The 26188-nt window shown below is 42.9% G+C and overlaps 1 protein-coding gene across 2 annotated transcripts in view; it reads right to left on the bottom strand.

Annotated features, from left to right (window-relative positions):
• Positions 1 to 26188, bottom strand: part of RABGAP1L (RAB GTPase activating protein 1 like) — a 199426-nt gene that overhangs the window by 152286 nt on the left and 20952 nt on the right. For both annotated transcript variants that reach the window (XM_072128764.1, XM_072128763.1), the window contains exons 5-8: positions 21943 to 22117; positions 17940 to 18097; positions 10422 to 10532; positions 968 to 1034 (exon numbers count right to left, since the gene is read on the bottom strand). In XM_072128764.1, the coding sequence (XP_071984865.1) occupies positions 968 to 1034; positions 10422 to 10532; positions 17940 to 18097; positions 21943 to 22117 (511 nt within the window). The remainder of the gene's footprint in view (positions 1 to 967; positions 1035 to 10421; positions 10533 to 17939; positions 18098 to 21942; positions 22118 to 26188) is intronic.

The following is a 26188-nucleotide window of genomic DNA, read 5'->3' as shown; positions in this document are numbered from 1 at the left end:
CCCGTCCGGACCCGAATCCTGTTCAGAGAACGCGCCGCTGGATCGCAAATTGGCTGGGTAAGTAAATCTGCCCCATTACATTCAATGAAGCAGAGAGCATCTAGACATATACAACAGCCTCCAGGCTGGCGTGATACTGTCAATTGCCCAGTCTTATAGCTCAGACTAGTGATGGAGGCTGAGCTAAAACACCTGTATAGCAAGTGGACAACAATGCCACAGTACAAGCAGGTAACCCCCCTTAGGGGCCGTTTCCTATTGGTTATTTTCTCTGATTCAGACACAGATTTTGACTGGCACGACCCATAATGTGAGATCTATCCACCTGGATTCCACTTAGGATATGAAGCACAGTGGCCACCATTGATTTCAACGGAAGAAGAATTGTCGAAATGCACCACCCGTACCACTTGTAAACGCAGCGATAGCAGTACATGTGACCGTACCCTAAAGGAGATGTACCACATGGGTGAAATGCTTCTAAACTAAGCACGCTTACAAACGAATGTGTGCCTCCTGAAACAGAATCCATTCTTCTTTTTGCTTCTAATAGCTTAGTTTAAAGAAAAACTCTTTTTTTACAATTATGAAAATGAGCCTCAGGGGCTCCTGACTACATCACAGCAGCAGCTTTCGGCTCTGTCGCCTGATAATTATTCACACCTCCATCAGATAATAGAGGGGTCGGGTTTAGAATATTAGCAAATGGCAGAGCCAGAAGTGGATTCTGTCACACACATTAAGGAGCCCCTGAGATGCATTTGCATAATTTTAAAAGGCCTTTTTATCTAACACCAGAGCATAAGAAGTATAAACAAGAGCAGATCCTGCCAGAGGGGGCGCACACCAGTATGTCAGTGTTCTTGGTTTACAATCCTGGTGGTAGATGTCCTTTAAGATGGCCACATCTATGCCATAGGAACCAAAAAGTTATGTTAAAGTATAACTGAAGACAAATAAGAATTACCATATCTAGAAGATGCATGTCACTATTTTTGACACTTTTGCCAGGACTGAGGAGCATTCCAAAACATCTGTAAAGAAAAATAGCATATAGTTATAAAAGTTCCAAGTTTCAACTTAATGTCAATTATTATTCATAAACATAATGAAGAAAATACAGCATGTAGGAGTAACAAGGGGCCAATAGGTTGATATATTACATAGCAGTGACTGAGGATTATGGATCATCTGTTTGACCAACTCCCCTACATTCATGCACCTCTCAATTCAGTCATGCAGTGCATGTGTGCTCATTGAGAGAGTGGGAACAGATGCCTAACCACATCAATATCCGTCACCCCTTGTGTCTGGTAACTCATCCGGTTCCACACGCTCACACCCACAGCTTGGTCTCGTGACCATTCAGCATCCATGAATGTCAATGGGTGCAATGTGTCTGCAAGGAGGATTTTAATAACACATCTCTGCTTTATATTTTGTTTGCAGGAATCTTATGTCATGCTCATACTATACACCATAATGATTATATTAAAAAAAAAAAAAAGAGAGAGATAGGGGCACATTTACTTACCCATCCGCTGGAGTTCACCGAAAGTGCATTGTCCGGCGATAACGCACTGTGCTGCGATTCATTAAGATCGTACGCCCGATATCCTGCATGTGTCGCTTCCCCGCTCAGGTCCAACAGAGTTCACCATTTTTTAACTGTTTCAAATTGAGACACAATTTGAAAGTTAAATCCCGCGTTCAGTCCGAATCAGTCGCTCCCTTGACGACACCCCCCCTAATTTGTGTCGCATAAAAGCCAACGCGGCGGCCTCAAAAAACGATGTGACACAATCCCTGTGCAAACACCTGTTAAATACCTGTCCAAGCCACGCAATCCCCGAAAAAGGCGAACAGTCCAACAAAAGTGAGCAGCATGAACATTAGTAAATATGCCCCAGTGTGTTAATTCATTAATATTGCCTATGCACTTCTCAATATTAAAACTGACAGTAAAGCAGCCACCACTAGGGGGAGCTCAGGACATAGAAATTCATACAGCTTCCAATAGATAGGTTGGATAGGTTAAGCCATAGGGTAGTTGATAAAAACTCTCATTGGTGAGGGTCCCCCACCGATTACAAGTATGTAACCCTAAACAATCTGGATACTACCGTAGGCCCATTGATGCAGCGTTAGACTGAGTATGTGTTGTGCCATTTTATTCAACACTAAGAGAGTGGAACCGCGCTCAGGTATACACAGCACAATCATTAACAGTCTTTAAATGTGCCAAAGATACCCAAACACTTGCAAATTTCCATTGTCCTTATAGAATTGAATGGAGCATGATGATGCATGAGAAGCCTGCTGCCGTATCTACTGGTGTGAAGGGAATCCCTGTTCTTGTGATTTGTGGGGGTCCCAGGAGTCAGTATCTCACTGATCAGACTGTTATCACTTAGATCTTGTAACAACTGCTTAATCTTAATGGAAGTTGTAAAAATGTCTTTGCAGTGAGCTCCCCCTAGTGGAGGCTAATTGCTTCAATTAACATCAAGTTAAGATGATGGGTTTCTGTGCCCCAGAGCAGCTGTTTGGTAGGTATCCTAGCACATTCACCTGCTTCTTACACCATGAGCCGACATGCAAAGATAGAAGGAATCATATTTGTGAAGATCAAAAGAACTGAAATTCGTAAGGACACTTCTAGACAAATCTTAAAGTCTACAACAACATCCCGAAATTGTAACGAAGCAGTTATCAAATTAACAGTCTTCACTGCTTGAGCCTATGAGAACTATTAATATTAATGGGGCATAAATGAGGTTTAAAGGTCCAGGTATAAAATGGTAACAGCGGACCTCGCGCTGATGAATACGCTTACTCTTTCATGTAACGAGCGACAAAAATAATGAGCGAAGGTGCAGACTCCCTGCAAATGGGCACCTGGTACATAAAGACTGGATAACACATGTTTAAAGGCATTTTTTTTTTACCGATTTCTTTATTGTACAATGCTGAACAGGAAATGAACAGAATATAATTGGGGTGAGGAGGAGATCAAGGACGGCAGAGCTGACAGATTGATAGCGGCGGATCCCCTGCTCGCAACTTTGACCAGATGAGACGGTTTAGAAGAGAAACCTCAGAATAAAGCCGAACAAGTGTACGAGCGGAGCTATTGTGTATGAGAAGCACATATACACTCTGAACTCGCCAGCCATGGGCCCACACAACATGAAAGAGAATATATATATTTAATTTATGATAGGTCAGCAAAATATATAGCCCCTTATCCTTTATGGCCCTAAAAAAAAAATCTATAGCTGGCAATGTACTTCTGACTTTTCCTCCTGTCTGAAAACGCCACCACCCACCACACAAACGTTAAAGGGGTTGGTCATAAATTTAAAAAAAAGTTTTCCAGGCTAAGTACAAAACCCTAATAGGGTCACCCATATTGTACTAATTTCAGTAAACTTCCCCCTGCTGCCTGGAGGAGACCTTGGTCAGGTGACCACCGGTAGCCGCTATTGGAACTTCCTGTGACATTCCGTGTCCTGCAGACTTCCAGCGGGTCAGGCGCCCTCCAACCAGTGACATGGGGGTGGAATGCACATGCGGTAGTGGTTATGTGAGGTCACCTGACCCACAAGAAGCCCCCAAGATATTACAGGATATCCCTGAAGATGCTGCTGGCGGCTCCTCTGAGCAGAAGGGGAAAGTTTAAAGGGAACCTGTCAGGAAGATTTTTATTTTTTAATTTAGGCCACACAAAACCAATACAGGTGGTCCCAGACTTACAGACAACCCATAGTTACAGACAGACCCCTCTGACCTCTGGTGAAGCTCTCTGGATGTTACTATAGTCCCAGACTGTAATGATCAGCTGTAAGGTATCTGTAATGAAGCTTTATTGATAATCCTTGGTCCCATTACAGCAAAAAAATGTTTAAACTCCAATTGTCACTGGGGCCAAAATTTCTTTTGTCTGGATCTACAATTATAAAAATATACAGTTTCAACTTACATACAAATTCAACTTAAGAACAAACCTCCGGACCCTATCTTGTATGTAACCCGGGGACTGTCTGTATAGAGGTTTATTGGGGACACTAAACCACAGGTCCATACGAACCTGTAGGTGTTTAGGGTCCCTAATAAACCTGACAGGTCTTCTTTAAGGATAGAAACAATAAGGATGACTCTATTATCATGGTAAACTTTCTTATATTTGGCCAACCCATACTAAGTTGCAATTGTCTATATTGGGCTCCTACACAAAGATTGTGAGAGTTGTACAGCATTCCTATCAAAACAAAAAGTTGTAGAGTTTCCAAGTGGAATATGTGTGGGTTACAATATGGACTACCAATGACCTAATGGTAGAAAATTGCAAAAAAAAAATCTGCACTACATGGTTTTTATCACAATGGATTTTGATGGCACATCCCCTTTAACTTTGTACATTGTCCATGAGAGGTTGAAGTCACCTGCATCCAAAAGGTTATTGGGTTTAGAAGGAAAAACCATATTGTGGACATTCAGGCCAGACACCAGATTCTATACAGTTCAACAAACTCCAGAGTTTTTAACTTGTCTAAAGGTTTCCTGGAAAACAGGACAAAAGTACAACTGCGTCCAGTAGTGGATCTTGCTGTAAATTCTAAGCAGAATCCACAAAAAAACTAAATCTGCGTGCCTCACATGTTATAACATAACCTCCTTCCCATTGGAAGAAAACATCATGGGCAACTTGATCCAATACGGCGGCTTTTGAGATGGTGGCCACGTTCTGGACATGACCTAAAAGATAGGCCCCCTCACCCATTACTTGATGGGGAGTCAGATTTGTAATTTTTGCTTTTGTTTACAAAATAAAAAGTGGTCCGGGGGCTTTGGACTCTCCCTGTTTAGTGACATCTTTATTGTACTACAATCTAAGGATCTATGATGATGCCATAAAATATAGCCCTGTTCCATCCATCTTTGGCAGGGCCTTACCTCAACAATAGAAGCAGCCAAAATCTCCATCACTTAGCAAAACTGGTGTAGTCAGACAACACTAACAAATAGCAGGTAGTAATGATGAGGGAGGGAATTGGGGGTAGAACCAAGTACATAAAGGGCTGTATTAGGGCCAATATAATTAGTGTTATTATATAGCAGGGATGCAAGGATCCGCCTTGTAATCCAGTCAGGGAAATATATAGAAATCGCTGTGTACCCACAATACAGTCACCGTAGGCCGCCGTTCTCTGCAAAAACCCACAATGCTGTTCACAATGACAGCAACATAAATGCATGCAGAAGGGGGCGCTGACATCATATAGGGCTGACACATACCTACAACAATTTTACAGAAAATCACGTGCCTGGACATACGCCTGCATCTAACGCTCATCTAAGTCAGAGTATCAAAACTACAGTTTCCATGGAAAAAAACTTGGAATAATCAATAAGGAGAAGACGGACATTTAACCTTTCTTAAAACGTGTGCACGACCCCCGCGGGTTCGGGCAGTCATTCGGTGCTGTGGTCAAATTCATGCTTAAAAGGGATTTTACCAACTATTTAAAGTTAATCTAACATCAAAATTAAGGGATCCAGATACCACAGTCATCACAGTGACTGTGGTATCTTCTTATACTTGTTATCCATGGCCTCCTTCCTTCTACTTTTAAAATTATTCTAATGAGCCTGTAGGCCTCTAGGGGGTGTTACCAGTGCCCTTCAGTGGTGTAGTTTGCTCCCTGCAGAGGGAGGGGGGGGGGGGATCTGAGGAAGCAGAGGGAAAGGGGCGACAGTGAGTAGCTGCAGCACAGAGGGGTACTCCTTAGACTCCCCAGAACCTATATTGCTCATTAGCATAATTTTAAAAGTTGATTTTAGAAGGAAGGAGCCCATGCATAACAAATATAAGAAGATTACCACAGCCACGGTGCCTGGGTCTATGAGTAAGTGTCCCCGGGTTAACCATGCTTGACTTTGATGGTAGATTCCAGATTTCCTTAACATTATCCCCTATCAATTAACAGCTGATGGGTGAAAGCCCTAATACTGGGTCCTGCTCCAATCACGAGAAGGGGACCCCAACAACTGGGATCCCATTGTCACTAATTGGTGGAGCTGTAGTTCGAGCATGCTCCATTTATTAGAATATTAAACGTTTATCTGGAGCTACAATTATAAAGTATACTGTTCCGACTTGCATACAAATATACAATATAAAATATTACTTATCTGCCTTTGCCATAAAAAAAATGTTTAAAAGTGTAATAACAAACAGAAAACCCAGATGCAAGTGTGAACTGGGGCCAAACCAGTGGAAGTTTTGCAGTGATTACATCATGAGTGTCCCCAGCCCGTGCATTTCATGGATATCCATCTATATATGTAATATAGTCCGGTCTTATATACATGCAATGCTGCAACAAAGCAAAAGTATTTTTTATTTTTAAGCTTTAAAAGAGCAAAAACTCATAAACTCCACAAAAAGGTTAAATGCACATATTATTCCTGTGGATGCGGCTCCCATGCGATTGGATGAGGGTTTTACAGGGCTTTAATTTAACACATCTGACATGTAAATGGCAATTGGATGTGTTCTGTGACAGGAGGAAGCGGGAAGACAAAAACACCTGCTGTCTGAAAATGCATTTTACACGGATTATATTATTCTATTTTAATGCTAATCCTTTTTTTTTTCATGATGATGAATAAAAGACGGGCAAGCGTTTCTCGTTTTTCGCCTTTCCAAGAACGGAAAAGATCAAGTATTTGCTGCCCGGGTTTGTCTTCACAGACAGGTCCCCCATTTTTTAGACCTTACCTAATTTCTAAAAACACTCACACATAGCGGGGCACATTTACTTACCCGGCTGCTGGAGTTCACCAAAAGCTCATTGTCCGAGTATAATGCACATCTGCCACGATTCACCAAGATCGTGCGCCCGATATCCTGCATGTGTCGCTTCCCCGCTCAGATCCGACAGAGTTCACCTTCTTCTTCCCGGTGCATGTAAGTGCATTGTCTTGCGAAACAATTTGGAAGTGAATTCCCGCGCTCAGTCCGAAACAGTTGAATAGTCCGACGACACATCCCCCGATTTCTGTCGCATGGAAGCCAGTGCAGCTGCGCCAAAAATTGATTGCGTGTGACACAATCCCAGCGCAGACACCTGTTCAATACCTGTCCAAGCCGCGCAATCTCTGAAAACGCGAACAGCCTGACGAAAGTGAAATCCGCCCCACTGTCTAACTCTCATTGTGATGAAAAAAAATGGACCACCAAGTACAAAAATTGTCTTCTTTCCCATAGTTTTGGCTTCAAATTTTGATGAATTAAGCTTTATTAGTCTGATACACCTTCCACGTATGTGCACCAGACTTTTGGATGCTCCTTCTACAGATTGCTATGGATTAGCGATCTGTCTCCGTTGTTGTGTGACAGGACTAGATTCCATTTTTGGGATAACATCTATTTTTATAGCCTCTATTTGTATGTATATTTTTATAGGCTCTGACAATGGTGACAAACACTTTTCCCATGCACGAAGATTAAATAAACTTTCCCTATGCTGTTAATATAGGTTTCCATCAAGAGGAGCACAGAAGATGGATATGAGGAGGTGGTACAGACTACAAATGGCTGCACAATCATCAAGTGCATCAGTAAGACCCATGATGTTACTCAGTAATGCCCAATGACATTGCCATGTCCTGAAGGAAGGACTATGCTTCGATATAAATGTGTATTCTCTATATATTCAGTGTATGAAACAGATCTCTATGAAAGCAGGATCAGACTTTCAACTGCTTCTAAGTCCATTGCTTGATTCATTTAATTTGGAGGAAAAGATAAGCGAACAGTACATACCCCCTACATAAGTCCAAATTTCCCTGCTTTCACTGTAATGACCTATGACATGGTACAGATGCCCCAAACACAGCCCTGTACATGGGTGAGTCTTGAAATGCAATTCAAACGCAACAGTGAGGCAGCCACACGTAACGCTTTGTCTGCACTTGCAAAGCCCGGTGGGCACGGCTTTGTCTGCGTTTGCAAGCGCAGACAAAGCGGACTTGACTCAATTGCAGATGCGTTTCCAACCTAAACTGTTTTGCGAAATTGACATGCAAAACATATGATGCTCATTACTAATCGCATTAGTGAAAATGCATATGTGATTAAGCTAAGCCCCTTCCAGTTGCGTTGCGTTTGAATTGCGTTTCAAAGCTATGTGTGAACATGGCCTAAACTGTAGCCGTATAAAGAAAAGAGGGAAGCTGGAGCAAAACAGTGGGGCACAAAGTAACCCCCACAGAGCAATATGACAAGTCAGCTCTAATCTGCTGTAAAACAGTAAAATTATTAAAGCTTAAATAAAAAAATATAATAATTAGCGCACTCCCGGTAGTGATATTGGATAGGTCTCAGGAATGTATGACTAGACAATAGCCCCACCTGCTGGAGTACTGACGCATAGGCACAATTACTATCGCATCACTACTAGATGTACTGAGACAACCAATGCTGAGCCTAAATACATCTAAACCTCGCGCTTCAATTGAGTTACAAGAGAAACATAGTTTGCACAGCCTAGAATACACCACCAGGTAGTAGAAAAACTAGATTTTTGCTTCTTTACTAAGGATTCTCTGACTGATATATGCGCCAAGCCCATATAGCATAGATCACTGTTGGAAGTAACACAGGCAATGTTCAGACAGCCTGTAATCCCCTTCTATTACTCTTCAGAAGGTTTTTATTGTTTCATAATAAATACAAGACTTTTACTTAGCGTCCATCAATAACCTTAAAGGAAATCTACCATCAAAATCCATCATGATAAACCAGGGACACTTACTCATAGATCCAGGCACCGGGACTGTGGTAATCTTCTTATGTTTATTATCCATGGCTTCCTTCCCTCTAAAATCAACTTTTATAATTATGCTAATGAGTCTGAAGGGCTCTGGTGACAATTCCTGCTTACACAGGACACATGTTAGGTAACACATGTTCTGCTCATTGTGACAGCCTGTGAATCTTCAGCATGGAGGAGCTCCGGTACCGCCCCCAGAGCCCCTCTGGCTCATTAATATAATTGTAAAAGTTGATTTTAAAAGGAAGGAGGCCATGGATAACAAATAATAATGAGTTAGGCTGCGGTCACGCATTTTGTTTTTGATTGTTTCAAACGCATATAAACAGCTGAGATCATTGCATTTTCTACATTGCATTTAGAAAATCTATGTATTAACGTGACATTAACACAAGCATTAACCAGGTGTTAACAAAAATGTTTGTTAACAGTTATTTCATGAGTTAATGCTTGCGTTTTGTGAACCCAATGTTGACAGCGACGTAATTAGGGAAATATCCTCTTCTCAGATGTTGTGATGCATTTTGCAAACAAAACGCAACCTCTGAACGCAGCCTTAGGGTGAAGACACACGTGGCGTTTTTAGGCCGTTTTTGGGCCGTTTTTAGTTAGTGCGTTTTCAGATTGTAAAAAAAACGCAACTGTTAATGCATTGTTAACACATGCATTTGTTAACACAATGTTAATGCATGCAATAACGCGAGCATTAACATTTGCATTTTGTAAATGCAAGTGTTAACAGCTGTTTAATTAGGCAAATCACTCCAAAAAACGCATGCAGTAAACGCGACGTGTGACCGCACCCTCAGGGCGCGTTCACACATTGCATTTTGGTCGCGTTTTCATTGCGTTTGAAACGCATATACAACAGCTGATGAGAGGTAATTTGCCTAATCACATTACCGTTTATGTTTTTAAACACAATGTTAACGCATGCGTTAACAAAACACATGCGTGAATGCATTGTTAATGCATGCATTAACATCGCGTTTATGATGCGTTTTGTAAACGGAAATGTTAACAGTTATGTAATTAGGCATATCACCCCTCCTCAGCTGTTGTATATGCGTTTCAAACGCAATGAAAACGCAGGTAAAAACGCAACGTGTCAACGCGCCCTGAGTGTCCCTGGTTTATCATGCTCGATTTCAATGGTAGATTTTATTTAAAGGAAATGTCTGTTATAGACTTTCTTAATGGGTCCCAGAGGGTTTAAAAATTCTACTTCTCTCTGGTGCTCTGATCCAGCGCCATTGTTCTACGGTCTTCGAATCTAATGCACATGATACAGCTGAATACAAGCCAAACCTGCAGCCCGTAGCTGATGTGCGCTGTCACTATTAGGTCACCAATGAGCTACTGTATTCAAAAAGAGGATGGCGTTTACTGGCGAACTACAGAGGGGTAAGAATATTTTGTTGTTATTTTAGACCCCCGGTTGCCACTATTATTAAAAAGAAAAAAAAAATATACAAGATCCCGGATAACCCCTTCCAAATCCATAAGGAACAACAGGATTGTGTAGGACACTTTATAGGCTCCCATTCCAGTTGGTGTGTAAGTCTAGGATGTTCTACTCACCTCTCTACTAGTAGTTCCTTGTTTGACACCTGCTGGATAGTTATCACCACTTTCTTCTCCAGTCCTTGCTTCAGTTTGAAGAACAGTTTATCTCGATCCTTTGGAACTGGGCTGTTAAGACAAAAAAAAGACACATTTTATTATATCATTATAGAAACTTATGGCTTTTTTTTGCTATTTATGAAGTCTTCCTTTTCCCATGCTCAGATCACCGGCACCAGGATTGCGGACCATTGCAGAGGAGAGGGATTACAATGGTTTACACTGATGATTGTGCCATATGTCCTTTTAAATCAGCAACCATTTTCATATAGGGATTTGCAGGGCTTTCCTTAAAGGTGTTGGCCACTAATAAGAAGCTTTAGCAGCCTCTTACAAGACTTTATTGGGGTCACCCATATTATAGATTAGCCAGATATAATCACAAAAAATATCTAGAAGAATAAGCTCAAGGAGAAAGTGAGTGCATAAACATTAAAATATAACTTTTAATAGTAAATGTATAAAAAACGTGCTGTTAAGTGTCACATACCTAGTCTTCTAGATGAGACACTATGCGCAGAAGATAAATACTCCAAGGTATACTGTTGGTGCACCGTCCAGTAAGGACACTGTAAAAGGTAGTCAGTCGTCTTACCGTGATTCGGACTTAAGTTGCATCAGCGGGCTGAAGGTGGGGGTTCCTAAGAAGGGGGAGGGGGAAGGTCACCCTGGACCTGGTGACCTCCTATATGCAGGCTGGCATAGTGAGCGCTCACTATGCCAGCCTGCATATAGGAGGTCACCAGGTCCACCACTGTGACCGGTGACCCGCAGTTAGTTTTAGGGACATCTGCTGACAGCATTTCATCCATTTTTATTTACATGCCCTTAGTGCAAGTAACCTATACCGGGCCCGATGCTCTCATAGGTGGGCCGGCATCCAGCACTAAAACACTTCAAGTCCCTTGATTCGGACTTAAGTTGCATCAGCGGGCTGAAGGTGGGGGTTCCTAAGAAGGGGGAGGGGGAACTCACCCTAATGGACCCACAAAACTCCCGCCCTGACAAGGGCAGTCCACAGCTATCCCTGTAAGCCTGAGACGTGCCCCCTACAAACGCCAAAATGGTCCAAACGTCCCTGACGCGTTTCGTGATGACTCCTCAGAGGGACTTAAAGTGTTTTAGTGCTGGATGCCGGCCCACCTATGAGAGCATCGGGCCCGGTATAGGTTACTTGCACTAAGGGCATGTAGATAAAAATGGATGAAATGCTGTCAGCAGATGTCCCTAAAACTAACTGCGGGTCACCGGTCACAGTGGTGGACCTGGTGACCTCCTATATGCAGGCTGGCATAGTGAGCGCTCACTATGCCAGCCTGCATATAGGAGGTCACCAGGTCCAGGGTGACCTTTCCCCTCCCCCTTCTTAGGAACCCCCACCTTCAGCCCGCTGATGCAACTTAAGTCCGAATCACGGTAAGACGACTGACTACCTTTTACAGTGTCCTTACTGGACGGTGCACCAACAGTATACCTTGGAGTATTTATCTTCTGCGCATAGTGTCTCATCTAGAAGACTAGGTATGTGACACTTAACAGCACGTTTTTTATACATTTACTATTAAAAGTTATATTTTAATGTTTATGCACTCACTTTCTCCTTGAGCTTATTCTTCACCCATATTATACTTATCCACGCAAAGGTTCTCTGTCGCCCGCAGGAACTGTGAGTCACATGACCCGCGCAGCAGCAGGACTCTGGACTTCCTGTGACTTCCTATGACTCCCTGGTGGATGAAGGGAGTTGTGCACTCTTTACTAGGGCAAGTCCAATATGGGGGAACATATTAGGGACTTTAAACGACTTTGGCCTAATGTCTTACATAAGAGCTAGATGAGTTGCATGGATAAATTGTGTAGAAATTCTAAACACCGTGATAGGAAGTTACCAACCCCGCAGGCAAGAAATCTAGAAGTATAGGATTATGCTACCCAATGAGCTCAAACATGCCAGATTTAGAAAAAACAGACTTTTCAAGTAGGAAACATTAATAATAATAATTCCTTTATTTATATAGCCCACACAGATTATGCAGCGCTGCACAGAGTTTTCCAAATCGGTCCCTCACAATCTAATCAACCTACCAGTATGTTTTTGTAGTGTGGGAGGAAACCCACGCAAATGCAGAGAGAACATACAAACTCTTTGCAGATGTTGACCCTGGGACTTGAACCCAGGTCCCCAGCACTGCAATGCTGTAATGCTAACCACTAAGCCACCGTGCCGCCCTACTCTTAAAGATGTTGTCCTGTACAAATTAATGTGTTTTGCAGGGATCTGTGTGGAGGGTGTAGATAATTCTATGCAGGTCCTCTTCCTGCCCTTATTTGAGACTGGAACCTTGCCCTAGAAGTCTATTTGCGAGGTATCACAATCAATTGACCCTTAACGGGGTTAGTACAAGCTAGTGACATCAACGCCAGTTTTCAGGGGCGGGGGTAGTAGAGGGTTTCCCAGATTCCTAAAAACATTTGACAAACAGATTATTTTGAGGAAACATGAAATACACATTGATAGAATATGGACTGCAAAAAAACAACACAATATTACTTCCTCCAATTTTGGGTGCTTCTATCAAATTCTACATGGAGGAGTAAGAAGATATTGACAGAGCTAGATTATCATTGGAGCTCCTATCCTGATCCCCCCTATTCTTCCTGTTCAGAAGAACCTGGATTGAGATACAACAATAATCTGATTTTCTCCTCCTTTCTATTATATTGGTGTCCTCAAGATGATGATATGATTGAAAGCTGTGACAGAGCAGTGAACAAGAAGTTACTGCTTATATTAGCAAGTCGGCACTTTGCGATAAATAAGTGGGATTTGGTTGTAACTTGGGCACTCTGTCTCTACAAGGTTCACCATCACTGCCCTACAGTGCATTATAGGAGGCATACACATAACAGGGAATAAGTGTCTCACCTATGGGGGTCACACTGCTGGAACTCCTACCACACACAAGAACGAGGGTCTGCAAATGTCTTATGTGGGTACATTCATTTCTATATGACTTTGTAAGACAGCGGTCTCCAAAATCCCATAGGAGTGAATGAACCACTGGCCGAGCATGCGCACCAGCACTGTATTCATGTGGGTCACTTGCTTATTTATTAACAGTTTAGGGAAGGAAAACCCCAATATTTTATTGGAATGGCAAGTAATAGTTGTGGTATTTAGAATTGCACTACTACACTAAGTATCACTATCATAGCTTTCTGTATAGTAACCTCTTCTATGTACCAGTTGCTTGTTTTGCTTCCATACTATTCCCGATTACTATGTTTCTTTACGTTCCTTTATGAAGTGCTCTATGTGCTGATATGGAGAACAGGCAGATGTCACCCTGATAGCTCGGCTCCATCTAATAATTTCTATACAGAACACAATGTGCTCTTATAAACCTCTTTGTCTGTGCACGTTCTGCGGCTCCTGTATTGAAGTGCAATTTGACAGTGAATCGCTGAAACAAGGAAACATATTGTGGCGAGACTACAGCTGCCTTAAGACACAAATAACTGTGCACTAAAACATCTCTTCTCTTCTATTTTTAAAGCTTTTCACAACATTTTTATTTCACAGCAGAATGGGCAATTTTCCACCCGGGCTTGTGAATACTGTGATGACAGTCATTGTAATCTGTGACATTAGCATGTCAGATAGACGAGGATCCAGGAAGCCATCATTACAAAAGATCCCACTGATGCTCTTCAAATTATGATTCCCAGGCTTGATGTAAAGAGGAAGCAACTAACTCTGTATCTTTTGTTACTTTCTGATTTGAGGGAACTGTGTAGAGATGGGAACAGGAGACGATCTTCAAATGATCCTCAAATGTGTCCCGGATCACATCAAATGACTTTACGTCTCTAACCACTTCAAGGAATATTCCTGGGTTACATTATCTTTAGGAGACCTCAGGGAAATAGAAAGAAGGATGATCAGCAAAACTAACTCACTTACAAGATAAAAGATGTTCTCTATAGATACAGTGGAAACCCGGTCACAGCCACTGTGTCTACAAGCCAGATAGCAGACATTACACTTTCCACTCCTCCATCTTCCCCTCTTAAAAGGGAATCTGTCAGCAGTTTGGCCATACAAAGTTGCAGACAGTGTTGGGTATTGGCCCTGTAAAGCAGTGTAATTATACCTTTGCGCATGTATTTAGTAGAGAAAAGGATTGTGATAGGATTGTGAAAAGTGAAGTTATAATCCAGCTCTGTAGCTCCTGCAAGGGCTCTGGGCAGCTCTGTCAACCAGAAGAGCTTTCTGTTCTTTGTGCTGCTCCACAGCGCCTCCCTCTGCTAAGGTTAGGAGCGATATCCATTTTTGGTCAGATACTTACAGCTGACCGCAGACTAAATCAAATATTCTCCCCATAGATGTTTTTGCTCCTTCAGGAGAGACAGCGTCCCAGCCCCAAGTTACATTGGAAATGTCCAATGTGGGAGTCCTAATTACTCGCTCCATTGTTCATTACTACTTGCTGAATGTGCTTCCCTTTCTGGCTTTGGCGGGTGACCGCAATTTCCCTCCCTGCCCATGTGAATTTGATTAACATTTTATGTCCTATTGCAATCGCTGGTCTATATACCATGTACCTTCTTCCGGAAGCTGCAAAGCCGTATGGCATCTATCATTTGGGAGGTTAGGAGGGCAAGGGTGGCCACACATTTGCTGTTCCGTCCCTAGGAGGGAGGGGTGTGGCTCCCTGACTTTAATATATACTACTGGGCTGCTCAGCATTTCCCCTGGATGCTTCATCTCGAAAAGCAGCTGACTCTGCATTGCTAGTCACGCCCTCATCCCCACCTTCCCCCCGGACCCTTCTTTTTGGAGGCGCTGGAAGAGCTAGAGGTGTATCCCCCTTGTTGCACCAGCTTCTCTTGTTGTGAGAGTACGATCTCATTACTATGTAGTGGGCTTTGACGGATTGATTCCCTTGTGGAATAACCCGTTATGTCCCTAGCTCTCCTCGGTGCCTAGCTGGGCCAATTGGAGGGCCACATTGGAGATATTTGTGAGGAAGGAGTGCTCCGTTCATTCCTGCCAAACTCATTCCACCTACCATTCCTCCAACTCCGCCATGCTGTAACTTCTCAGTTTCCAGGAGAGCGGCTGGTGGAGAACCCCTTTAATATTCCTCCGCTCCTTCTAGAAACTCCTGGCAGGGTCCTCATCTCACCTTGTCGTCTTCCCAAGGGTTAACTAGGAGAGGAAGCTGGACGAGCTGACAGATGAGGAGTGGAATATAGCCCTCACCACCACACCTAAACTGGTTTCCCCCTGCCTCAGCGATAGGATCGCGCAAATTTAAATCCTTCATTGCGCGTACTTAACCACTGCTAGAGTCACTATGTTCCATCCAGGCTTCCCTATGTGCTCTGGGACCTCGGGCACCTTCTTTCACCTGCTGTGGTCTTATTGTGTAGTGAGAGCGTTCTGGACAGAGATCCCTAAATTCCAATTCGATAAAATGGGAGTGGCAGTTCCCAATGATCCCCAAAATATCCCTTCTCCTGATTGACCCAGAGCTATTTCAGTCTACTGCAGAACGGGCCTTCATTACTGTGCCAGAAAAACAGTAGCTAGGTTTTGGATGTCAAACCACCCCCCACCCTCCATGATTGGTTTAAGGTGGTTAATTCTACTCTCCCCCTTAAAAACTGGGTAATCATCCATGAGGAAAAGGAAAATAAATTCCATGCTATATGGGACTGGTGACTTGAGTCACCACTCACGGCCGCCCCAACAATCCCTGCTTAAATGCACTGCTAAGTGTTCAGGTCTGAGTCCCCCTTCCTCTACTGTTTAAGTGCCCTTGGGGTGCTGGTGCGGCACAGGTACATTATCAGTTGTCTTGTTAAGTTTTGTTAAGTTTAACTTATATGTGCCGTGCTTGTCACACAGACCATCTCCCTCAATTTTCTTCAATTAAGTTTATTGTTGATTTAAAAAATAAAATATATGTAAAATAAAAAAAATGATGTTGTTAGGTATCGCCTTCCAAAATGTCTGATTTATCAAAATAAAATAACAGTTATTCCCGGTGTTGTATTAAAACAAAATAAAACCTACGGTATATAAAATTTGTTGTCCCCATGTTTGTACCGCCCAAAAAAAAAGGAGACAGGTTATTTGCGGCGCACAGAGAAACCTGTAAAAACCAAGCCCACAAGGTAATGGCGTTTTTTCCATCAATTTCAACTACACGCCATAGAATATTAAATAGCAGCGCTTTGAAATGAGCCCACGCACAGTTCTGTACATGAGAAAAAATGTTTTAAAAAGTTATGGATGTTTGAAGGTGGGGAGTGAAAAATGGAAACACAAAAACAAAAAAGGGCCTATTTAATGGGGGTTAGTGTACTCCTTCTTGTCACCTTCCTCTCACACAGCTGTGCCTGGGAGAGACACTGCTGTCTTCAATCAATGCTGAAGCTGCTGTAATAATAGGACTTATTGACTAAGCAACTTTTAAGTGTGAACGCGGTCTAATAAAGTAAAATATTCAAGTTATTCAGGCAATCTTCATCCCTTCCTGTTTCAGCACTTCCCAATCGTTCTCTAATTATCCATCCAGACCTGCAGCTGAAGGAAACAGGGAGGAAGTAAAGGACTGCAATAATGAACGTCTTTGTCCTACTCTGTCCTGCAAATGAATGAAGCTAAAATAAAATACCGTAGTACCGGATTATACGCATTGAAAACATATATCCTAGGGGATTTATAAAATTTTAGTCACCCCGCTCATCAGTCGACAGTGATTTTGGTCAAAATTATACTTACCGCAACATTGCATATGGGAAACCATTGTGTAAATCCCTTTAGGTTATTATTGGCATAAATCCCTCAATTGTCTTAGTTAATGTCTCACAAAGAAGACAGTCTACATGACCGACGCACTTATCTGATGTGAATTCTTAAAGGGGATGTCCACTTTCAACAAGTAATTGATCTGGTTTGTGTACGGAAAAGTTATACAATTTTTCTATACACTTTCTGTATCAATTCCTCATGGTTTTCTACATCTCTGCTTGCTGTCCTTTTCATAGAAAGCTTTTATGTTTACTTCCAGTGGATAGAAATCTGTCCCTGGTCATGTGATGTCACACAGGTGCAGGGCTTGTTATTTCACACAGCGCTGATTACTCTCTGTGATATAACGAGCCGTGTACCTGTGTGACCACAGACAGATCTCTATCCACTGGAAGTAAACATAAAAGCTTTCTATAGAAGGAGAGAATAACTTATCCTTACACAAACTATACCAATTATTTGCTGAAAGTGGACAACCCCTTTAAGTATTCCAATAGAAGGGTTGGAGGATATCCACTACATCCCCATTATTCCGAAGTACAGCACAAAACATACATTCCTGTCTTTTGCAACACAAACTGCCTGAATGGTTGAGTTGTGTTATTCAAGTATTATTAACATAAAACCGCTCTATATACGGAAAAGACAAGTACCTGAAATTCCCTTTGCCATCATCCTCTTTCACTTCGAGGGAGACTGTGAATGTAAACACATCGCTATCTGGTGTAGGCAGGGACGGGTCCTTCACATCTGTACTGGGCTTTGATGAGCGCTTGAATGCAGTAAAGAAGCTGTACAATATTCTACTCACCTAAAAAGAAGTGTACGCAGAAACGTAGCTTAATTTGACTAAATTTGTCAAAATATTACTAAACAATGCAGAAAAATATGAATGTTAAAAGAAATCTATCATCAAAATCAAGCACATATAAACCAGAGAGACTTACTCATAGATCCAGGCAACGTGACTTGATCTTGTGTGTTATAACTCACCTTGCTTCCTGACAAAATCCTCAATTTAGACCCAGGGGTTAAACTTTGGTTTTTATGCATTTCAAAAAACAACAGGAGACTTATCTGTGCTGCTCTATCCTCAGCTCTCAGTCCCCACCTCGGTGCTCCTGTACAGCTCCTCCCTCCACACTGATGTCAACTCATCACCCTGTGGGCTTTAATCCTGTAGGTGGGAGCTGAGGAGTCTGCAGCAGAGACAAGTCACGTGTTGTTATTTGCAATCAAATCCAAAGCCCAACCCCTGGGACTAAACTGAGGATTTTGCCAGGATGCCAGGCAAGTTAAAATACACAATTATATTGTAATGCAAATGCTAGGAGAAGGCAGAAAGGCATATTTGCAATGCAGGTGTGATGGGCTTCTGCCACCTGCCTTTAGTGAGAAGGAGGTGTCAGGTTCCCTTTAAGTTTCCCTGTTGCGTCCAGGTACGGTTTTGTTTGAGGTATATACCAGGGTTTTGTTTAATACTCCGATTCATTAGTCTTTGAGGATGTTTATCATGCGCCAGCATGTGATAGCCCTGCGCAGTGTTTATCTCATCACAGCAAATGCATTTTCACATATGATACACCCCAGCCTGCTTCGTCTTCCCCCCTTTACACCCCCCTTGGTGTAGTGGTGGGAAAAAGGGGGAAAAATTTAGCAAGTGCTACCAAAAAAACTAGTATTTGCAATTATTTTTTTTTTTCATAAAAATGATCCAATTTAAAGAAAATAATAATTAACAATGTTAATGTCCAATCCCGGAAAGAATACCAGATTGATGGAACAACAGAAATACATAACAAAACAAAACATTACTAAAACTAACATGGCAGGATCACAGGCGGATTCCTTTTTTTAGACAAATACAAGTAAGAAATAAAAAAGGGACCTGAAATAAAACCAAACTGCTTAAGAAAAAAAGAAGAATTAATTGTTAAATGAGGATCTTCCCATGGGAGAATGGTCTCGCTTGTCTCGTGGCTGTAGATAAGACTGACTGACACAATAGCCCATTCTTTATTACCCGCCACTGGACATGTCAAAAAGGGGAACATAAGTGAAGCTACTGTCAGGAAATTCTCAGAAAAAGCCCGGAATAATGTAGGCAGCTGCACCGAAATGTCACTGACAGACATCAGCTGCCACACAACAGAGCATTGTATAATACCAGTATACACAAAGACAAGAAGCACAGAGATATTATTACCTCCTCCCCCTCCCTGCACAATGACCTCTATATAGATAACACTGACCCATCATTACATCACTACTGACAATAGATGATGTCACAGCTTATCTCCTCCCCCTCCCTGTACAATGTCCTCTATATAGATAACACTGACCCATCATTACATCACTACTGACAATAGATGATGTCACAGCTTATCTCCTCCCCCTCCCTGTACAATGACCTCTATATAGATAACAGTGACCCATCATTACATCACTACTGACAATAGATGATGTCACAGCTTATCTCCTCCCCCTGCCTGTACAATGACCTCTATATAGATATCACTGACCCATCATTACATCACTACTGACAATAGATGATGTCACAGCTTATCTCCTCCTCCTCCCTGTACAATGACCTCTATATAGATAACACTGACCCATCATTACATCACTACTGACAATAGATGATGTCACAGCTTATCTCCTCCCCCTCCCTGTACAATGACCTCTATATAGATAACACTGACCCATCATTACATCACTACTGACAATAGATGATGTCACAGCTTATCTCCTCCCCCTCCCTGTATAATGACCTCTATATAGATAACACTGACCCATCATTACATCACTACTGACAATAGATGATGTCACAGCTTATCTCCTCCCCCTCCCTGTACAATGACCTCTATATAGATAACACTGACCCATCATTACATCACTACTGACAATAGATGATGTCACAGCTTATCTCCTCCCCCTCCCTGTATAATGACCTCTATATAGATAACACTGACCCATCATTACATCACTACTGACAATAGATGATGTCACAGCTTATCTCCTCCCCCTCCCTGTACAATGACCTCTATATAGATAACACTGACCCATCATTACATCACTACTGACATCAGAGCTTATCTCCTCCAACAATCAGAAAATTAAAGCAGTTGCATAAGAGTTGCTCAGTTAAAAGTGGTTGTCCAAGTTTGTAAAAAAGACTTCGACTTACCTTTTCTGGCGCTCTCAGTATCCTGCCTGCTGTCTGTCGGTGCCGTGCCCGTTTCTTTACAGGAACAGGTACACTCGGCTCTGACAACTTCCGCCCACCTTGCACACCAACCCATCAACTGTCCCAGCATCTCATACATGCAGGCAGGAGCAAGTTAACAGAGCTGAGGGTGACTTCCCCTGTAAACAAACAGGGGCACGGCACTGACCAGCAGCGGCACGGGATACTGGGAGCACCAGAGAAGTTTAGGGTTTTTTTTTTTTTTTTTAAAGCCCCCCCCTTCCCCCTTGCCACCTGTAGATTGTTTAATAAACTCAACCATCCCATTTAAAAAAGTATTGCCATTTGGGCATTAACATTTAATCTGTCCTCATACACGTAGATATGTTAAGTCATCTGGATGTTATTAAAAAAAATAACTGTGTTTTTTTAATTCCAACAATTCCACATTTCCAACAAATGGAGTTTTAGAAACAAGATGGCTGTTCTTGGATACAACCTGCAACGGTGACAACAAATGCGCTATTGAGCCTCGTCTGAGCACCTGGATTCAGTGCTCAGTTACAGGACGGCTGTGGTACATGCAGTAACTCCTGGAAAATTTCATATGCCAGAACAATTAGATTCTTTGTGCAATCACTCCAGCATAGGTGGTTGTATCCAAGGACAACCATCTTGTTTCTTAAGGGAAATTTATGGGAAATAAATTTATGGGAAACAGCTACATTTTTTCTAACAACACCCAATTTAGAATAGGCCTTCCAACATGTGGTGGACTCAAAGTGTAAATTCATTGCTGTGGTTCCTTTATTATGAAGATCAATGAGGCCTCAGAGGAAGATTTGCACATGACCAATAAATGACAGGTGGACTCTGTGGTCTGTCGTATTAGTTTACTTCTTATTTTTATATGTGTACACAAAGGAAACCACAGTCATATTACTGAAATCACCTGACACTTCCTCATGATCGACTCTACGGTCATGTGCAAAGACCACATTAGGGGATATATATATATAAACAAGGGGTGATGTGAGATCCGACTTGCAGAATAGTGAATGCAGTTCTGGAGTACAATATAAGTTTTATTTGAGGATTGGTACCAGTAATATAGTTTATGAGTTACCAACTACTTTATAAGATAAACTTTATGGGGCAGATTCATCATCAAGTTTCTAAGGTAAAACTGGTCTACTGGCCCATGGAAACCAATCAGAGCTCAGCTTTCATTTTAAACACAGCTGAAGTAAAATGAAAGCTGAGCTCTGATTGGTTGCCCTGCTCTAAAAGACTTGTGATAATCTGATGATCTCCCCTTATCAGTAAATCATAAAAAATATGGAAATTTTACTGTTCCCACATCAATATCCTTAAGGCAACTTGGAATAAAACATGAAAACTAAAAGAACCAGTGATTTGAGTAAAAAGAACAAGCGGCTCTGACAAGGCTGCAGCTTCTCCGCGCTTACCGCCTCTTTGATCTCGCAGCTGAATACATGGATTTGGAATTCATCCGTGTCACAATCCCGTGATGTGAATGCAAAGCAGTCGGATTCGGCGGTCCCGTCCTGTCCTCGGACACAGAACAACACTTTATAGATTGGGAAAGAGGCGATTTCTGCATTTGTGGTCGGGTCCATTATCCTAGAATATAAAATCAGGAGGTAACAATATGAGATGGTATCGTTTCCACATCAAAACCTTCCTGCACAGGGAACTATAGCACTAATTTTGAATGTACAAAGCTGAAGACGTTGTTAGGTGTTGTCCCTTGACATGTGTGTAACTATATTTATGTGTGCACTATTAGTAGCAGCAGGACTTCGTAAAAAACATTCTATATTCTAGGATTGTAGCTGGATTTGCAGCACTGTTGGAGTCTCCTCACACTGCTGCATTAAAACCTCTCCTCAGCCCCTCCCCTTTGCTGTCATATCTAACCAGAAGTCCATTATTGTTCTGATTCAAAGCAGGGGGAAGGGGTCTGCTGTGATCAGTAAAAATATCTCATACTCCAGTGCATCCAGGTTCTCCAAGTCCAGCTCCAATCCTAGAATATAAGTACACTTTTCACATTCCTGCTGCTGCTATCAACATACACACAGCTCTGATTACTGTCTGAAATATAACAAGCATGCACCTGTGTGACCAAGGTCAGATTACTGTCCACTAGTAGTAAACATTGAAGCTTTCCATAGAATGACAGCAAGCAGAGATCTAGAAATCCATGTGGAATTGATACAGAAAGTGTATTGGAAAATTGTGCAGTACAGAGATCCTAGGCCTGTGACCAGGACAAGGGGGCATCCTCTAAACCTAGAGGAGAGGTGGCTCTACCATCACCATAGATAGGGGGCATCCTCTACACCTAGAGGAGGGGCAGTTCTACCATCTCCACAGACAGGGGGCATCCTCTACACCTAGAGGAGAGGAGGCTCTACCATCTCCATAGACAGGGGGCATCCTCTACATGTAGAGGAGAGGAGGCTCTACCATCACCATAGACAGGGGGACATCCTCTACACCTAGAGGAGAGGAGGTTCTACCATCACCATAGACAGGGGGCGTCCTCTACACCTAGAGGAGAGGAGGTTCTACCATCACCATAGACAGGGGGCGTCCTCTACACCTAGAGGAGAGGAGGTTCTACCATCACCATAGACAGGGGGCATCCTCTACACCTAGAGGAGAGGAGGTTCTACCATCACCATAGACAGGGGGACATCCTCTACACCTAGAGGAGGGACAGTTCTACCATCTCCATAGACAAGGGGCATCCTCTACACCTAGAGGAGAGGAGTTTCTATCATCACCATAGACAGGGGACATCCTCTACACCTAGAGGAGAGGCGGTTCTACCATCTCCATAGACAGGGGGCATCCTCTACACCTAGAGGAGAGGAGGTTCTACCATCACCATAGACGGGGGACATCCTCTACACCTAGAGGAGAGGAGGATCTACCATCACCATAGACAGGGGGCATCCTCTACACCTAGAGGAGAGGAGGTTCTACCATCACCATAGACAGGGGGCATCCTCTACACCTAGAGGAGAGGTGGTTCTACCATCACCATAGACAGGGGGCATCCTCTACACTTAGAGGAGAGGAGGTTCTACCATCACCATAGACGGGGGACATCCTCTACACCTAGAGGAGAGGAGGTTCTACCATCACCATAGACAGGGGGCATCCCCTACACCTAGAGGAGAGGAGATTCTACCATCACCATAGACAGGGGGCATCCTCTACACCTAGAGGAGAGGCGGTTCTAACATCACCATAGACAGATGGCATCCTCTACACCTAGAGGAGAGGAGGTTCTACCATCACCATAGACGGGGGACATCCTCTACACCTAGAGGAGAGGAGGTTCTACCATCACCATAGACAGGGGGTATCCTCTACACCTAGAGGAGAGGAGGTTCTACCATCACCATAGACAGGGGGCATCCTCTACAGCTAGAGGAGAGGTGGCTCTACCATCACCATAGACAGGGGGCATCCTCTACACATAGAGGAGAGGAGCTTCTACCATCACCATAGGCAGGGGGCATCCTCTACAGCTAGAGGAGAGGAGGTTCTACCATCACCATAGACAGGGGACATCCCCTACACCTAGAGGAGAGGTGGCTCTACCATCACCATAGACAGGGGGCATCCTCTACACCTAGAGGAGAGGAGTTTCTATCATCACCATAGACAGGGGACATCCTCTACACCTAGAGGAGAGGCGGTTCTACCATCTCCATAGACAGGGGGCATCCTCTACACCTAGAGGAGAGGAGGTTCTACCATCACCATAGACGGGGGACATCCTCTACACCTAGAGGAGAGGAGGATCTACCATCACCATAGACAGGGGGCATCCTCTACACCTAGAGGAGAGGAGATTCTACCATCACCATAGACAGGGGGCATCCTCTACACCTAGAGGAGAGGCGGTTCTAACATCACCATAGACAGATGGCATCCTCTACACCTAGAGGAGAGGAGGTTCTACCATCACCATAGACGGGGGACATCCTCTACACCTAGAGGAGAGGAGGTTCTACCATCACCATAGACAGGGGGTATCCTCTACACCTAGAGGAGAGGAGGTTCTACCATCACCATAGACAGGGGGCATCCTCTACAGCTAGAGGAGAGGTGGCTCTACCATCACCATAGACAGGGGGCATCCTCTACACATAGAGGAGAGGAGCTTCTACCATCACCATAGGCAGGGGGCATCCTCTACAGCTAGAGGAGAGGAGGTTCTACCATCACCATAGACAGGGGACATCCCCTACACCTAGAGGAGAGGTGGCTCTACCATCACCATAGACAGGGGGCATCCTCTACACCTAGAGGAGAGGAGGTTCTACCATCACCATAGACAGGGTACATCCTCTACACCTAGAGGAGAGGCGGTTCTACCATCACCACAGACAGGGGGCATCCTCTACAGCTAGAGGAGAGGTGGCTCTACCACCTCCATGGAAAGGGATTCTTCACTGTAAGAGCAATGAGACTGTGGAACTCTCTGCTGCAGGTAAATCCTGGATACATTTCTTGAGAGCAAACATATCATGGGAATTTTTTTTTTAATCTTACGTGTTGAATCACATGTATCTTTTTCCAACCTCATACACTATGATACGAGTCAGTGACCTCATCTTTATACGGAACTGAAATTCTTCAAGGTGGTTACACTCACACATTTTTTTTTTCAACAGATTATATGTTAGAAAGCACTAGATTTATGGTATTATTCATACACTATAAATGTCTGCAGCACTATCATTATATAGCAATATACATTTTCATGACTAGATGATAAGTGCTGGAGCTTCTATGTTAAACCTCTGAATTTTAGCTTTCAAATGACACGTATAAGTCTGATATTATCGTCTTTGCCTGTCTCAGGCCTTTAGTGATCCTATTGACATTAAGGACTTTCTTCAAGCGATCGCACCTTTTACAACCTCAAAAACTGACAATCTATTTCATTAACATGTGACCTATATAAACCCTGCATGTTGTGAAGTGGTAGAGCAGGTCTGTCAAGACTTCATAGTTAAAAAAAAAAATTTTGATGCGAATGTTTATCTCCTCAGGGGAAATTTAAAGGATACACTTTAGGATCTACAAAGCGCGGGACAACCAACTGCTGCTTTTCTATTCTCTTAACTCTGCTGTCTCTCTATACATTCAGCTCTTTAAAAACATCATATGGCAGAGGGTTGGCAGTGACACACAGCTCCACCTTCTCTATGTAAGGGCTTCTAATATGGAGTAAAACAAATCAAGTCTCTGTAGCATCATTCTAAGGACTAAGTATCGGAAGCATAGTGCGGAGTCAAGTCTCTGTAGCATCATTCTAAGGACTAAGTATCGGAAGCATAGTGCGGAGTCAAGTCTCTGTAGCATCATTCTAAGGACCAAGTATCAGAAGCATAGTGCGGAGTCAAGTCTCTGTAGCATCATTCTAAGGACCAAGTATCAGAAGCATAGTGCGGAGTCAAGTCTCTGTAGCATCATTCTAAGGACCAAGTATCAGAAGCATAGTGCGGAGTCAAGTCTCTGTAGCATCATTCTAAGGACCAAGTATCAGAAGCATAGTGCGGAGTCAAGTCTCTGTAGCATCATTCTAAGGACCAAGTATCAGAAGCATAGTGCGGAGTCAAGTCTCTGTAGCATCATTCTAAGGACCAAGTATCAGAAGCATAGTGC

The sequence above is a fragment of the Engystomops pustulosus genome, chromosome 10 (genome assembly GCF_040894005.1).
Source record: "Engystomops pustulosus chromosome 10, aEngPut4.maternal, whole genome shotgun sequence".
Lineage (NCBI taxonomy): Eukaryota > Metazoa > Chordata > Amphibia > Anura > Leptodactylidae > Engystomops > Engystomops pustulosus.
This window is presented reverse-complemented; position numbering and strand designations above follow the sequence as displayed.